At 44.2% G+C, this 16,759-nt stretch overlaps 5 protein-coding genes across 5 annotated transcripts; 2 read left to right on the forward strand and 3 right to left on the reverse strand.

Annotated features, from left to right (window-relative positions):
• Nucleotides 1-1,655: 1,655 nt before the first annotated feature.
• On the reverse strand, nucleotides 1,656-4,592 carry Bfra_004742 (putative tpr repeat protein oca3 protein; the record flags this gene model as incomplete). The annotated part of the gene is made up of 5 exons (XM_037335138.1): nucleotides 1,656-1,672; nucleotides 1,726-1,971; nucleotides 2,032-2,266; nucleotides 2,337-4,491; nucleotides 4,588-4,592. 5 exons carry the CDS (start codon nucleotides 4,590-4,592, stop codon nucleotides 1,656-1,658), a joined length of 2,658 nt encoding a protein of 885 aa, XP_037193672.1.
• Nucleotides 4,593-7,594: 3,002 nt separating this feature from the next.
• Nucleotides 7,595-8,716, reverse strand: Bfra_004743 (putative tetratricopeptide repeat domain-containing protein; the record flags this gene model as incomplete). Its single annotated transcript, XM_037335139.1, has 4 exons — nucleotides 7,595-7,831; nucleotides 7,877-8,026; nucleotides 8,082-8,288; nucleotides 8,339-8,716. The coding sequence occupies 4 exons, from the start codon at nucleotides 8,714-8,716 to the stop codon at nucleotides 7,595-7,597; spliced, it is 972 nt and encodes a 323-aa protein (XP_037193673.1).
• A 610-nt stretch (nucleotides 8,717-9,326) lies between these two features.
• Nucleotides 9,327-12,451, forward strand: Bfra_004744sa (putative ap-3 complex subunit delta protein; the record flags this gene model as incomplete). Its single annotated transcript, XM_037335140.1, has 6 exons — nucleotides 9,327-9,330; nucleotides 9,386-9,582; nucleotides 9,631-10,014; nucleotides 10,063-10,291; nucleotides 10,339-11,345; nucleotides 11,399-12,451. The coding sequence occupies 6 exons, from the start codon at nucleotides 9,327-9,329 to the stop codon at nucleotides 12,449-12,451; spliced, it is 2,874 nt and encodes a 957-aa protein (XP_037193674.1).
• A 347-nt stretch (nucleotides 12,452-12,798) lies between these two features.
• Nucleotides 12,799-15,051, forward strand: Bfra_004745 (putative 3 -5 exonuclease helicase protein; the record flags this gene model as incomplete). Its single annotated transcript, XM_037335141.1, has 3 exons — nucleotides 12,799-12,940; nucleotides 13,052-13,167; nucleotides 13,234-15,051. 3 exons carry the CDS (start codon nucleotides 12,799-12,801, stop codon nucleotides 15,049-15,051), a joined length of 2,076 nt encoding a protein of 691 aa, XP_037193675.1.
• Nucleotides 15,052-15,833: 782 nt separating this feature from the next.
• Nucleotides 15,834-16,726, reverse strand: Bfra_004746 (uncharacterized protein; the record flags this gene model as incomplete). The annotated part of the gene is made up of 3 exons (XM_037335142.1): nucleotides 16,543-16,726; nucleotides 16,223-16,358; nucleotides 15,834-15,916 (listed from the first exon to the last, which is right to left on the reverse strand). The coding sequence occupies exons 1-3, from the start codon at nucleotides 16,543-16,545 to the stop codon at nucleotides 15,834-15,836; spliced, it is 222 nt and encodes a 73-aa protein (XP_037193676.1). The 5' UTR covers nucleotides 16,546-16,726.
• Between the last annotated feature and the right edge of the window lie 33 nt (nucleotides 16,727-16,759).

Below are 16,759 nucleotides of genomic sequence, written 5' to 3' on the forward strand. Positions count from 1 at the left end.
ATCATTACAAATCACAAATCACAAACCATCCTCTTCCTCATCCTCATCCACCCATCCAACCCCTCACCCACCCCTCACATGACTACCCACATGATCATCAACATGTAAACGATTACACAGCCCGCCCAGCAACCCTCACCCGCACCCAGTAGGCGCCTAGCCCACCCACCTCACCGAGTACAAAAAAAAAGACATTCACAACACAACAACACAACACAACTCACTCATCCATCCATACAAATCCACATCTTTCTCCCCCCCAACCCCCAACCCCCTTCCCCTCCAGTTGCCTTCACCCATGCACATATACATGCATGCACACATACATACATGATCTACACGTTTGTGAAAATTCTGTACTACTGCGCTATTGCGGGTATTCACATTTTTAGAGCGAGTCGAGAACACATCGATATATTCCGAAGGTGACCGAGTCATGCGTATGTATATGCATATCCGTTTTCACTTGGCATGAAGATCGAGTCTGAATTTTAATTGCATGGAGCGCGTACCACTTCGCCTGGTGTACATGTAACACACGGCCTTCAAAAATGCGTTGCAGAGAGGTTGAACAATAACGTATTTTCTAAGATGTAAAGATATTTTATTCGTGTGAAAGCTACTACTGTACTCCGTTTCGTTGCACTCCACTTCCCACTTCCCGCATCTTGATCTTCTCACTCTCTCATAATACTACCAAGTACCTGATAATATTCGCCCCTCATCCTCCAAAAAGAATACAAAACTCTTCCGTTGCCAACTGCTTGCTTTCCTCTCATTTCCTCCCTATCCAATCTTCCACTCAACCTGATCCCTCAAACTTTCACGTGTATTGCTATACCGCGCATCTGCAACAAAGGAGACGAGCTAGAAACAAATACAGAATAGTCGCAGTCCTATAAACATTCTATAACATTGACGGACAAAAAAAGAACCACAGCTAAGAATAAAAGGATGTAAGTAATGCCTCATCATAAAAAATCTCAACACCGTTTCATGCCATAAAGATGTAAAACAAGAAATGATGCGCCATCCATTTCCCTGCCTATCCAATACCGTCCATCCCTTTCGTCTCTCATTCAAGTTCTTATCTCATCTGTTCGTAATCATTTGGTGTCATATCTCCACTCCCCGTCCAAAACTTGTCTTCCATCCAAAAGTAAAATAGAAGTTAAAAACGCAATAGAAAATTTGTATATCCCAAGATGGTATCAAAAGAGAAACCCCCGAAATATTAAGAAAATTGAAAAACCAAAGCACGCTGAAAGACATTAGCTAGATGAAAGAGAAAAAACAATGAAAATGTCGAAGAAATGTAAACATATTAGCTTCATCTTTGATGTAGGCGAAGCGACTCGCCTTTCTGAGGTAGAAAGATATATGCCTTTGAACAAAAATTAAGGATTTGAGAATACGCAACCCGTCGCCCACACCAAAACTCACAAAAGGAAATAGCTCTAGCTTTTGAGATACTGCCTCCCAGCCAAAGTTGACATATGGAATCTATGTGACCTGGATCCAGTTCCAGGTAAGGAATCTTGAGGTCAGAAATTTTTTGATCAGGAAGTCGTCGCTATGATTATGGCACTCCTAGCGTTCAAAGGGGTAATAAGGATTTGAGTGAGTGATTCACGTGACACTAATTTTCGCAATATTTATTTTTTGGATCGACCTATTTGTTCAGTAAGTAATGTGATCGAAAGATATGTAAGGTAGATTTTATACTCTTAGATGAAGGTGTAGGTTTCCTGCCTGCCATCCATTCCAACATTCCGGACTCTGACTTCTTTTTTGGTTTGACCGTTACGATTCTTGGTCCGGGTGGGCCGGTTGGGTGAGACATAAAGGGAGGAAGAGGAGGAGGAGGAGGACCTCCAAATCCAGGTGGCGGCGGTGGTGGTCTAGGTCCAGCTCCAGGTGGCATAGCTACACCAGGGGGAGGCCCAGGAGGTCTGACGCCACTGGGAGGTGCTGTTGGGGGACGGTTAGGAAATTGATGATGAGGATATCCATGAGAACTTCGGGGCCTACCATTTGGATTCATTGGGGGTGGTCCAGGAGGTCCAGGTGGAGGTGCTGGCCTTGGCGGTTCTGGGATTGGCCACATATGCATAGTGATCGCCCAATCGGGTTCGATCACTGTTTCCCATATTTGTGGTAGAATGATCTCACCATTGGGCCCGATCAAATCATAATGACCTTCTTGAACGTGGGGACCAATAATATCGACGTGAAGGAAAGCTTGTTTGATCAATTCTTCCATGCCCTGTACAAAATTGTTAACAACTAATTGCATTGTGCTTTCAAAGGGAAAGAACAATGAAAGAATGACTTACAGCCCATGTTGCACACAACTGAAATGGGAAGCTGAATTTTCTGCCTACGGCATCCTTGAATTTGATAGGTTTCTTTTTCTCATCCGCTGGTGGAGCAGGCGGTGGTGGTGGATTAGCAGCATTTGCAGCCGCAGTCGCAGCCGCGGTCGCGGCAGCGATGGCAGCGGCTAACTCATCTGCTTTCTTCTTTGCTTCTTCCTCTTCGGCCGCTCTAGCTTTTGCTTCATCTTCCTTAGCTTTCAATGCATCCGCGGCGCCCTTTGCCAATGCCAATTGTTTCTCAGCCTCAATTTTAGCTTCCCATTCAGCTTTGATAGCCGCGGCTTGTGCGGCCTCTGCAGCGTCTGCGGCATCCTTGGCTTCTTTCGCTAATTTGGCCGCCAAAGCTGATTGTGCCTCTTCCATTTTCTTCTTCAAATCAGCTTCATTATCGGCAGCCATCTTTTTGAGATCTGCTTCCATTGTCGCGGCTTTCTTCATTAGATCCGCTTGTGCTTCAGATGCCTTCTTCTCCCATTCGGCCTTCAAGGCAGCTTGAGCAGCCGCATCGGCGGCCTCTTTTTCCGCTTTTGCTTCCTGTGCGAGTTTAGCCGCTAGTAAGGTTTGAGCTTCTTCCATTCGCTTTTTCAAATCAGCTTCAGCTTCAGCGGCCTTCTTTTTTAGATCAGCCTCCATATCTGCAGCCCTCTTTTCTAGTTCAGCTTGTTTCTCGGCAGCTCTCTTCTCAATCGCAGCTTGGACTTCGTTAGCTTTCCTTGCCCATTCGGCCCTCTCGTCTGCTAGCTTTTGTGCAGCTGCAGCAGCTTCTTCGGCGTCCAATTTCTCTTTGAGTTCTCGTGCCTCCTTGTCGGCCAAGGCCTTCTGTGCAGCTTCAGATGCTTTTTGGGCGGCCTCTGCTTGCTCTCTAGCCCTATCAGACTCTATCTTAGCGTTTTTCATTTGTTCCTCCATTAACACCATTTTCTTCTCCATCTCAATATCAATTACTGGTACTGGTGAGGCAGCTGGAGCTGGCTCAGGAGCAGGCGGGGAAAATTGAGGAGGGAAGTATTGCATTCCTGCTGGAGCCATTGCCATGTTTTGCTGTCCGTGCTGTTGTCCGTGATGTCCATGTTGCAATGCCTGCATACCTGGAGACATTCCCGGAGACATAGCAGGAGGCATGTATCCTGGGTACCCTGGATAACCTTGACCTCCACCATAAGGCTGATTACCAGGGTAGCCTTGCTGTGGTGCATAATGCATAAGCTCTTGATTGGGATGGCCAGGATATCCAGCAGGAGTGTTGTGCCCACTGTGCCCGGCCATTGGATCATGCCTGGATGCCATTGGATCATGTCTAGATGCCATTGGATCATGTCTAGATGCCATTGGATCGTGTCTAGATGTCATTGAATCGTGTCTGTTATGGCTGTTAAAATAGCTGGCTCCGCCTGGACTTGGGGATGGTTGTGGTGCAAATGAAGACTGGTTTTGTGGTGCAAATGGATTTGAAGTTTGGTTATATTGTTGTTGAGGATATCCGCCACCATAATGTGTCAAAGCTCCTGGACCAGGCCCTGGTGGGGGAGCAACAGCGGGATTGCCAAAAGGTGGTGCATATTGGGTACTTGCACTAGCGGGGTATCCATTTGGGGCATATCCAGGCGGAGGCGCTACTCTACCACCATACGGAGCGGTTTGCTGAGCAGGATAGCCTCGGCCATAGCCTGGGTAATCATCTAGTTGCTCCACGGTTGTTACTGGTCCCGGTGCTGTGTGCCGGTGCACTCTTGAAGCAGACGGGCGGTGATTTCGTTCAGCGGCCGGAGTATGACGGCGTGCGGGGCGATCGTAATTTGAGTGTGCACGTTCACTGGGAGCTGGTCGACCTGTACTATGTTCTCGGGAACTAATTTGCCCTCTGTCTATGTATCTTGCCTGTGCGCGTGGCCGTGAAGCAGATTCAGAGGGTTCGATATCGTCTGAGTAATCTTGTCCGTTCCAAGAGTCTTGGGAATTGTCTGAAAATTCGTGACTATCGTCTGAGCGAATGTGACCCGACGATCCTTCGGAGAATGAATTGGATCTAGAATTTGAAGTAGAGTGTGATGGAGTAGTATATGGACTTTGGGTATCGATTGGTATTCGAGTTGTTGGACCCCTTGTACGAAGACTATGGGAAATAAAAGAGTCAGCATAGGTGAAGCTAGACCGCTAATTATGTCGCAACTATCAGTGTGACAGTTATGTTGTGAATTCAAGTACTTACGGCATCGGGATGTCTCTTTCAAGGAATTATCTCCCACCCACAACTCTCGATTCGAGAATGTCGGAGTGAAGATATCCTTGAAAATGGGTTGGTGAAGGGGGGGGGAGTCTTCGCCCAGGCTATGTCCCACCTCACAACTTCTTGAAGAATGTTCTGGATTGGACTACCGATAATGTATTGCAGAAAAACCTGTGAAGTTTATATGAATTCTATGCAGAAGATGCAGACGAAGAAGCGAGTCAACGTCAAAGCACAAAATTCAATTGATTTTTAAGGTTGGACGGCGTCGTGTCAAACTTTTGGTAGTTTGAGTGAAGAAGTAATAGTAATAATAAATTGTAGTGGTTGTGCGGGCCGTCGCGAGCTTGACTAGCTAGTGGTTCGGTGTTGATCAATCGACGGGTATGCTAAGATAGTTTATGAAAATCCAAGGTTGTGTTGATCGGAGATGTAAGCGGCGATGTGTAGTGATACTTTAAAATATTAATATAACAAGTAACACTACCGATGAAATCGTCGACTGTCGACTGTTGATGTTCTTATTCGAACGGTATGGTCTATGTTCGAAGAATGTGGCAGAGGGATTTTTATCGATAAGTGAGGATTGAGTTCGAGAGAGGGTTTGGAGGGGAAAGGGAAATCAAGAAATAAAAATGTGGTGTGTGGATCTTGAATGGATGTAATAAGTGGGTGGGTGAATGAGTGGATGGGTTGACGGGTGGATGATGGATGGGATGGTAAGTGGTTGTGGTGTGGTGTGGTGTGGTGGTGGATTATAATTTTTTGGGTTTGGTCTGTGGGCAGCAGTGGCTAGAAGTACTGTCTGTAGCCACGAGTAGCTTTCCCGGATCCTTTTCTGCTACGAGGGGTCGAATATTTTAGCGTATACTTCTTATTATTCGTTGTCAACCAATCCAAACTGAGCTGGACTGCTATTCGTCTACTAGTTCTAGTAGGTAAGGTAGTATTTTCTAATTCCTTCCATCGTTTCCTAGGCTGCCAGGTTCTTCCTATTTCGATGTTCTCTTTCTCATCAATGAAGTCCATATGGATCCTTTTGGGTACGCTTACGTCTAATACACCTAGCCATATTTCAAAATTGGCACACACTCGCGGCAAATGGAGAAAAGAGCGAGCATTATCGGTACACAAGGTTAAAGAGCTGTTGCACATACACTGTAGTACAAGGATCAAGGGACCAGTTCATAAAGAAGATGATGGTCTGGAAGAAACGATAAAAGTTCTCAAGTAACAGAAAAGATTGATCGCCTATCTGATATCTTGAGTTATGTGAAGATCGAACTACTGTAACATACCTTTCTTTCCTTGTGAAGTTGTCCAAAAGGTAAGATGATCCGAGGTATGATATTGAGATCCTAGGTACTCCAAGGAAGAGAATGATCCAGAAAATCTCCAAATGGGGTTGCATTCGCGGTCGATGTCAGAAGTCTAGACGATTATGAAACCAGAAGAATACCAGAAGGGAGGGGAAGCCGGAGAGGAAATGATAAATGGTCCGTGTAGGGAGGAGAGTATAGAATAGATGGACCACCTGGAGAAAAAAGAACGGGCCTTCCAATCATTCGTCCTGAGGGGTAATATTTGTATGGCAATGGTGATAATCAAACACTGATTTTATGTGTGAGTACTTTGTGGTATGTTGATATGATTACTCCGGTACCACTGACTTGGTTTTCGGTTTCTGGGAATTTCAAATCAAATGAAAGAGGAGGAAAAAGAATTTGAGGATGTGATATGACGTTGTGTAGTTTATGTAGACTTTATGTTGTGAGATAGTTTGTGTATTTTTGCTTTCTTATTCACGATAGAGTCTTCCGTAGTGGGGAGGGACTGGCTGTTGATGTAATTGTTCTCAATCCGCTAGAAGACTTTGTTTCAACGAGAGGATGGATGTGAAGGACAAATAAATATTGGGTGGATGGCACTCTGTTGCTAGGGGGGACGGAGTGATGAATTCAAGTTCTGGGGGTAAAGATGGAAGATTCCGGTATGAATTCGCTTCGTCTGCTGATGAAGGGGTAAAAAGACTTGAGAACCGGGTACGAATTCAAAGCCCTTGGGCTCTTATGGGAAGAATAAAAGTGTCAGAAAATTCATGTATTTGGCTTTTTTAATTTAACATGCAGAACTGCGTGAATTGTGGACCGGAAGGGAAAATTCTCACTTCGCGGTTTTTGATTCTATGATTCTGGAACTTCGGGCTTGTGTGGTTGGTTCCTTCAGCCTTTCCTCTTGGTGTAGTTGGTCTTGTGATTAGATTGATGATGTTTCCGCATATTTGAGTGTTGAGATATACAACTAGGGCTCCACGATGTTGCACAGCAGATTGGACAATGGAAAACTCTCATGTATAGATACAACTTGTGTAGTATTCGGGATAAAAATCAAGGAATTATTGCGGTGTCAGCTGTAATCGACCACCCTCAAGGCTGACTCTATCTACATATACCAGGCCTTCTAAACCCGTGCGTTGTCACGATTCTAAAAGACTCATCTCTGAATTGTTTCTTTCAGGTTCGGATAGGTTCAAATAATTAGAGCCGCCTAAGAAATACCTCGTCACCGCCTTTTTTAACAGCCTAAAGATGCCCAAGAATTCCGAGCCTCTTGCCCAATGTGGCAAAGCTAATCGCCAATTCAATGATTGGGCACCGAAATTCATGAATGCGTTCCTACTGGTGCCACGACCTCGGAAGGGGCTTGTAACCTACCTTTCGATTGTCCAATTCTAGCCCATGACATTTGAAATGCCGGATTTGAACGGTAACATTCTCATGCAAGTCGTAACCGTAATTTATAGATGGAAGAAATTTTCGAAGTGAAAAACCATATCGAACCTTGCACTTTTGAATGTGCGAGTGCATACATCCGACGTTGAAATAATGATAGGAATTCATGTTCAAAAATGTGGATCTTGTGTCTCCAGGATCAAGATGATGTGCCTTGCATGTTCCACATTCTGAGAACTGATCAATTTCTATGAATATCAACGAGTGATAGAACCCGAATCTCTATTCAATAATTCACGAGCGGCGATGAGGGAGGCTTCGTCATAACCCTCCCAGCCAGGTTCTTTAGCAGCACTTCGTCGGACGATTTCCGATAATTTAGATGTAGCAGTCTCATTCAGCTTCTCAATTGTGTTTGTATCTGGGAAGGGCAGACTATTATCTGGTTTGCTGTTTCGACTTGTTGGGGGCTTGCGGAGAAGTTGACTACTAGCCTGTGGTGTGTTAAAATTGATTTGTCAAAATAGGGGTAAACCAACCAGTTTCAAGCCATAGTATCCACGAAGATAGTCATCACATAATTCGATGCTTCTACAAAATCTTCGCAAAGAGTCTGCAAGGTACCGGTCCGAATTCGAATCATTCACACCTGCGGCAATGTATAGAATTTCTCCGAGTCGGGCATGCATCTGAGTTCAGTTGTTAGCATATTAAAGCTTCCATGAAAGATACTAGGTCGCCTACATTCCATGCATTAGGTGTGATGAGTAGGACCTCTTCCAATGCAAAAATTCCTTGTGGATACATGCCCTGCGAAACATAAAGATCCGCCAACTCTGCCCAGGATTCTGCATCCGTGGGGGATAAGTCCAACAGCTCATTGAGTGCGGTAATTGCCTCTGAGGTTTTTCCAAGTGACCTGAGAACCGAAATACGACGTTTCAAGATAGGCTACACAGCTCAGTAAGTGTTTGTATGGAAACACGTTCGAGTAAGCTTACCATGTTATTTGGATTGTCCGACAAGTTTTGTTCGTATCCGTCTAGTACTTTTTGTAATGCTGCATTGTCTTCTGCATTGACTTCACAGAGCAATCCTCTCATTGCCATAACCCGCTCATTTTCAACCCCGAACCTTTCCTGGAGTCGCTTGATGCATAACTGCGCAGATTTTTCATCACCAGTTCGCAAGCATGACATTAATAGGTTTTCGTAAGTAGTCCACAATTCTGGCGATTCCGCAGCTGTCCAAATCGAGCTTAAGGACCATGATGATATCGATGAAGGTGTGTTTCGCAATATAGATGGAGCTTGTTGAGAGTTTTGTAAGGCCAGTGCTGGCGGAAGATGTGCAGGTGGGTGTAGGAGTGCAGAGGACATGATTGTGGTATTCTGGATGTTCTAGATGTGTCTTTTGTGGAAGAAGAAGAGTACAGTATGAAAATCCGGGGTTGTAAGCTCGATTAAAGTAGGGACAGCTTGTGATTGTAAAGCTCTCCACATAAAGTTTAGCTCTCACGACTGTTTTGACGTTTCTTAAAGTTTATGCCTTATCTGTAATGTTGATGCCTTAATATCTTTATCGACGCGGGCGGTGTAAAGCTAGTGGGGGTATGGGTATCGGATGGACACTTGCATCTTAGGTCAACATAGAAACTCATTATAGCACTGGAACAATCACATCTATTTTCTAATCTCCACCAAATTCCAGGAAGCCTCAAGTCATGCGCGTCGTATCTGTTAGACACCCAACCCTCCCCTAATCTAATTTCTTAATGGAGGACCACTCAATACAAATATAGGTCCTTAAAGATGTACGCCCTTGCTCAAAACAACCATACTTTCATTCAGGATGATGTACTAAAGCTTTAGCAGGTTTGAAAAGTCGTTGTATGACCTCATTCGAGGTCTGCGAAACCACAAAGGCAACGAGAAGGAGTATATTCAAAATAGTTTGAAAGAATGTCGTGCGGAAATCAAAGGATCCGACATGGGTTAGAGTCTATGGCAGAAGAAGGGGGTGCATTTTAACTGACGGATAAAACGCAGACCTCAAGGCTACGGCCTTGCTGAAACTGGTTTACCTGGAAATGTTTGGACATGATATGTCATGGGCTTCCTTTCATGTTCTCGAAGTTATGTCCTCGCCAAAATACCTGCAGAAACGAGTCGGATATTTGGGCGCTGTGCAAAGTTTCCGACCGGATACTGAAGTTCTGATGTTGGCTACAAATCTCTTGAAGAAGGTACGATATTCGAAGTGATTCTTAAGTATTATACTTAGGCATATACAGGATTTGAGTTCCGCGACACCGACAACAATGTCTCTACCAATCATAACATTACCGCATGTCATTACTCCTTCACTGGCACTATCGGTTGTCTCAGACTTACTACCTCGAATGACACATTCCCATCCAACGATTCGCAAGAAAACTATTGTCACACTTTATAGATTGGCCCTAGTCTACCCAGAAACATTACGTCCGGCATGGCCCAAAATCAAAGAGCGATTGATGGATGAGGGCGAAGATCCAAGTGTTACCGCTGCAATTGTCAATGTAGTTTGTGAATTGGGATGGCGGAGACCTCAAGACTTTTTACCACTCGCCCCAAGGTTATTCGAGCTCCTTGTTGATAGTGGAAATAATTGGATGGCCATCAAACTCATTAAATTGGTCAGTTTCAAATCCTGTACTAGAAACTACATATTGACATACGTCTAGTTCGCTACCTTGACTCCGCTTGAGCCAAGATTGGTCAAGAAACTTTTACCACCACTTACATCTATCATTCGAACCACTCCAGCAATGTCATTGCTATATGAATGTATAAATGGCATTATATTAGGCGGAATTCTAGGAAGCAGTGAGGAATCGGCAGGCGGGGAAGAGATAGCCACTCTTTGTGTGAGCAAGCTGCGGGGTATGATTATGGTTGAGGGAGACCCTAATCGTAAGTCTTGAGTTCCTCAGCAAGGTACCGATGCTAAAGATTTACAGTAAAATATGTCGCTCTACTCGCTTTCAACAAGATTGTTGTTACTCACCCATTTCTTGTCGCTCAACAAGAAGATGTAATAATGGACTGTATTGATAGTCCTGATATCTCAATTCGCTTACGCGCATTAGACTTAGTTGTAGGTATGGTCAGCAGCGACAATCTGATGTCGATTGTTGGGAGATTAATGAGACAACTCCGAAGTTCTCCCTCAATGCCTGCAAGTAGTTCAAATCCTCGTCCAGCTGGACACATTGAACCCGAAGCAGATTCAGACGACGAGGCTCCGGAAGTTGCGATCAGGTCTGATAGAGGGTCATCACAAGATTTGTTATTGCCTGATGACTATAAGGTGGATGTCATCACCAGAATACTCCAAATGTGCTCGATAAACAATTATGCTAATCTCGTCGATTTCGACTGGTATATCGATATTTTAATTCAACTCGTCAGGAATGCTCCTATCACAAATGCGACCTCAAACCAAGAAATGGACGAATCCTCAGATGACGATATTTCTGAAAGAATTGGAGATGAATTGCGAAATGTTGCCGTCAAGGTAAAAGCAGTTCGATCCCAAGCGGCCAGGGCTGCTGATTCAATACTGATACTAGCTTTTAACGATACGTCGAGTCAAGTTAGCTCCGGGAACGGAGCACTCCGTCCGATATCATGGATGATTGGAGAGTACGCTTCTTATCTGGAGTCCCCAGAAAATACAATGGCAGCCTTACTGCATATTGCCAAGGTTTCGACGTCTGCTGAGAGTCTCATTGTGTACCTCCAAGCATTGCCAAAGGTTTTTGCGATCATAGCCGATGACGAGCATTCATTGTGGACGGTTGAAAGGAAGACAATGATGTCACTGTTAATGGCACGCATTATAAATGCCATTGAACCCCTTGCAATGCACCCCGATTTAGAGGTCCAGGAGAGGGCAGTTGAATTTTCAGAGCTGTTAAAGTTGGCAGCGGAAGCGACAAATGGTCAAGAGCCGTCCTCGGAATCTGTTCAGCAAGATGCACCACTTTTACTTACACAAGCACTCCCTTCTCTATTCAGGGGCAGGAATTAAATTCTGTTGCAGCTAGTGCGCAGAAAAATGTTCCGTTGCCATCTAATTTGGATCTTGATCAGCCAATCAATCCAAATTTGCACAACCTACTGCGCAACGTAGACACGATATCCTTCGATGAGCCCGAAAACGACGAATTCGAAGTCTATTATCATCAGAAACCAGAGCCTACTTCAATTTCATCAAATGAGCCTGCTATCAATCGTCTTGGCGGAAGTCCCGACCAACCTGCTCAGTCTTATCAACAAGGCAGCGAAGAGTCATATCTAGATCCAGATATCGTTGCGCGACGGAAAGCGGAAAGACTTGAAAGAAATAGAGATGATCCCTTTTATATTGCACCGACTGACGGTAGTATCTCTGGCACTTCAACGCCTCTTCATAACATTATTCAAAACAACAATGGACCAGATTTAGACATCGATGCCATACCAATCATGCAGCTAGACTTGGGCAAGACAAGTCTAAACACATCGAATACTAAAAAGCCCTCGAGAAAGCCTCGTCAACGAATACAAGTGGCTGCCGATGAAACTTTGAACCTGAGTGGAACTTCTACGCCTGCAAACGATTCTGAGAACAGCACTGATGGACCCGTCAAGGCGCGAATGGCAAAAGGGAAACAATCCCTTTTACAAGTAGACTCGAGTCATATCGGCCAATTTTCCCTTGAGGGTGACAATACTAGCGGAATTGACTTTGAGCGGCAGCAGAAAGAGGATGCTGAGATGGTAAAGGCTATGAAAGAGGTAGAAAGGCTTCGATTGGAGATGCAGCGAGCGAATGAGAGAATCCACGCTGCACAAGACGTTCCACCAGAAGGAACGGTGGTGAAGAAGAAGACGAAGAAGAAGACCAAACCAGTAGAAGGCGAAGTAGCGACAGTGGTTAAGAAAAAGAAAAAGGCCAAGAAAACTGTAGTTGACGAAGGAGAAGGCGAAGGCGAAATTTCCATGGCTCCAACGATTACAGATGTCGTAAAGCCAAAGAAGAAAAAGAAGAAGCCAAAGGTCGAAGAAGAGGTCATGGAACAGGCGTAATATGCATAGCGTTTAGGAAGCATTCAATGGCGTATGGAGCGTGCAACAGATACCATAAAGGTAATCATGGGCTAAAAGCTTTTGAGTTTTTATCACAATGTAGTTCTGTAGATTATCCGTGTGAATGCATTTGTACAAAGTGTTCGATTGTTTCTCTCTCAATTGACTTGAAGTATGCAGAATTCCTTGTAGTTAAGGGGGGCTCATACACGTGACTTCAATCCTTATCCTTATCGGAGCCAGAGCTCGGACCAACATCGAGCAAAAAAAAGATTCCTAATCGCATTTCAAGACTCAAACTCTCGTTCAGATTTTCTCCGAGTGTAATTCTTTTACACATAGTCAATATGGCAACCTCAGCAAATTTCATTCCTCTCGGGGGAGTGGATAAGACCCATGAGTTCGATCAACCTATGAAAAAGCGCGATGCGGGTTATAGAGCTAAGTCTCTGTCCGCTGGAAAGCCGAAGGTTATTGGAGCTACTAAAGGTAGGTTCGTTTGCTTTTTGCATATTCATTAGGAATGGCCCGGTTATAGAATCAGGGAGCTTTTGCCTTGTTTGAAGTGGGATGGAGAATTTTAATTAACTGGGAATATAGAGGAGCGATCGCGAATTGCGCGCGAAGTACGAAATACGGCGAAGAAAGAGAAGAAGAAGGCCAAGTCCGATGCAAAGAAGGCTAGAAAATTAAACGGTATCATGACTAGACGAGCTGTAAGTCTTTGGGTTTCTAGTGTTGGCTAGTAGGGTGGAAGGAACTGATCAATTCTGTGTTTCTAGACTCGTAACCCAGAAAAATACAACAAAAATAAGGAGAGGAATCGTCTTCACGCAATCGATGTCGAACGTTATAAGATTCGCTTGAATGCCATCAACCAAGCCCAGAAACTGGCCGCGGTCCATGATCCTAGTGGAGTTTCCTTTAACGTGGGAGAGGTAGTTGCATTGGAGGATGGAACCGTGAAGAGCAAGAAGAGTTTGGAGAGGAAACAAGAACTAGTCGAAGGGAAGCAGTCAGTTCAAAATGAAGATACTACTACTGTGCCAGAAGGTATCAATCCGGAAAGACTTCATCTTCTTGACGGAGAGAAAAAATCACACATTTCGAAGACGGCACTCAAGAAGAAGAAGATGTACGAGCCAAAACCTGTTCCACCTAAACCAATTATTCCAGAGGGAGTCGCTCTGCCAGAAGGAGAGGAGAATTGGTTAGCATTATGGGATATTTCGGATGGACAAATCGAGCAGAGGATCGCGATGGCTAAGAGAGAAGCTGGAAATGCAAAGAGGGATCTTAGAAGAAGACAAAGGGAAGAAGCTAGATTTAGGAGGTTAATGAAGGCGAAGAGAAGAAACGCACAGAAAATGGGTGTTGTTTTTGATCCCATTGCAGCAAAAAACGAGATTTTGGGCGACAACGATGATGACGAGGATGACGAGGAAGCTTCTGATTCTGAAAATGAATCGAACAGTGATTCTGACTCCGACTCTGATTCCGATTCCGACTCCGAGGGCGATAACGAAGAAGATTCTGAAGAGACCAAGGCCAAGAAACGAGAAGAGAAGAAACAGAAACCCAGATTCAACCTAGATGAGAGCCAATTAAATGCAATCGTGAAAAAAGAAATACAGCGCGTCAGGAAGGATACACGAAAACAAGAGAAAATAATGGGTGTATATGAGAAAGAGCCAAAAGTAATGACCGAAGAACAGAAGGCTGCATTGAAGGAAGCCCGTATAAAGCGCAAAGCCGAAAAGAAAGCCGAGAAAAGGGCAAAGAAGGAAGAAGAGGCGAAGCTGGGAGTAGTGAATTTGAAGGGAAAGCAAAAAAGAAAAGCGAGGAAGGAATTAAGGAGAGCTGAGAGGGCCAAGAAGGTCGAAGAGAATGGAGATGCGCCTACGACAGAGAACGTCAAAGAGGACGATGATGAGGGAGGCGTCGATTTATTGGATAGTCTGGAAATGGCATTAAATCAACCCGAGGAAACGAAGGAACAGAAGAAGGCCCGCAAGAAGGCTGAAAGGGCTGAAAAGGCCGAAAAGGAAACTTTCGAAGCAGTGGAGGAAAGTAAAGAAGAGAGGAAAGCTCGCAAGAAGGCCGAAAAGGCCGCAAAAGTTGTCGTCGATGAACCAACACCGGCCGCGGTCCCAGAACCAACAGAGGAAACTAAAGAAGAGAAGAAAGCCCGCAAGAAGGCTGAAAAGGCAGCTAAATCCACCCCTATCGTTGTCAAAGAGGAAACTCCTCAACCAGAACCAGTAGCAGAGGAAAGCAAAAAACGCAAGCGCTCCAAGGAGGAAAAGGAATCTTCGAAGAAGAAGAAGTCCAAACCCACTGAAGAGCCTGAGGAACCAAAAGTTGAGAAAGAAGTAGCGGCTCAGTGGAATGCAGATGCGCTGGATGGCGATGCGCAAAGGAAAAGCAAGTTTTTGAGGTTACTCGGGGCTGGAAAGGGCGGCGCTGTCAGTGGAAAGGGGGTGGAGGCGAAGGGAAAGGGAGATATTCAAAAAGTGCAGAGTGAGTTGGAGAGACAGTATGATTATGGGATGAAGATGAAGCATGATGGCGGTGGAAAGAGGAGAGGTTTGGGCGCATAGGGTTACATTCAAGTGGGTAATTGAATGAGATAGGAGCGGGTAATCTGTTTTGCTGGGTTGATTGAGTGAAATTTTAGTATCCATGGATCAACTGTTTATGTCAGCTATCATCTTGGGGTTATGGGAGTTCTAAAAGTTGTCTTCATCTCTCCCCATCTTGTATTTCCTCGACTCCTAGATTTAGCGAAGTAATGAGTAGAGAGATAGATAGAACCAAATGAAAGATAAACATATCTTAATGCAAGGTATAGTTAGAATTTGTAACGCAACAATCGTTCATGGAAATCAAGCAGGTGTGCATATTTGTTGTAGCTGTGCCGTAATTATTGGCTTTCGATCCACCAATGAATATGTGCACGGAAATGGAAGACATCAAGGTATTTGAGACATATCGCACTTTCGTGCCAGAGATATCTTTTCGAGCTTAAAATTTGTTCAATCGACATGACAAAGTATATGGAGCGCTAAATCAATCATTCATTGATATTGATCCCATGTGAAAAACCCCCTTGACCATCAAATCCAGTTACTTTTAACGGATACAAAAAATGGAATAACAAAACGAGCCCCAAATAAAACTCCCATCCACAAATCTCGCAATTGCTTCTCTCAATTGCAGACTTAAGTCCAACCCCTAGAATATCGATAGCTCGTAAGCCTCCGTCTACGCGACATGATCTAGGTTGTATACAATGCAAATCATCATTTCCTCCGTTTTTAGTTGACATATATGATCGCGAGAATCGAATAGATGAATCGAAATAAGATAGAATGCGATGCGCTTATTTACCGCCGCTGAAATAGGAAACTACACGGAAAAGGAGGTCGACAAATAATCCGCCAATAAGGATAAATGCGAACAGGTCTATTGATTGGGTTGTTAGCTTGAGTCTTGCGCATAGTGAGATATCTCAAAATTCCTCTACGAAGCAGATTCCGCTGGGCGGTGACTTGTTCCTGTCTGTCCATAGGACTTCTGCTTCCACCCAACTTTTTCAATAGGCATTCGTTGAGCGATTGAGAAACGCCCCTTTCCCACACCAATCAAACTCCTTTTTAAACCTCCCCTCTTCTCAGTCCCCCGACCTCCCTGCTTTTCCTCCGCGGCCCTCAATTCCTAATCCCTCTTCCCTTCCATGAAGAAAAGACACAATGAGAAATCAAAACCTACATAACCAACCCTTGCTAATAGGGCTCTTCTGTTTCTTCAACTCCTTCTTGTGCAATTGAGCTTCTGATTTTCCTTGTTTGTTCTCATTGACGGCAGCGAACTTGAGATTTGCTTTGCGTTGGGCGGGTGTTTGAACCTGGGGAAGAGGATTAGTTTGAGGGTTTGCGAATTTAATAACCTGGAATAAGAATTGGAGTTTTTGGAGAGATGTTCAATGCGAATTAGAGGAAGAGGTAGAGAAGAGTATATAACCAAACGGTCATCTAGGAAAACAAAGTGCCGCAAAAGTTTAAAACGAGGGGAAAAGTAAAAGTACATACCATTTTGACGTTTGCGATTGCGAATAATGAGATATGTCTCGTAACTGATGTAAAGGAGTAGACTCGAGTTTTGTTTTATATGTTTTTGAATTGTAAAGGTTGAAAATGTTAGAGGATCAAAGATGTAAATTATCTGTCAACAAGTCATTCGGTAGGATTTATAATAAAGGGTGATATATCAATCTTATTCAATATAAAATTACTTTGGGGAGAAGAA

This window comes from Botrytis fragariae (genome assembly GCF_013461495.1).
Source record: "Botrytis fragariae strain BVB16 chromosome Unknown tig00000050, whole genome shotgun sequence".
In the NCBI taxonomy this organism is placed as follows: Eukaryota; Fungi; Ascomycota; class Leotiomycetes; order Helotiales; family Sclerotiniaceae; genus Botrytis; species Botrytis fragariae.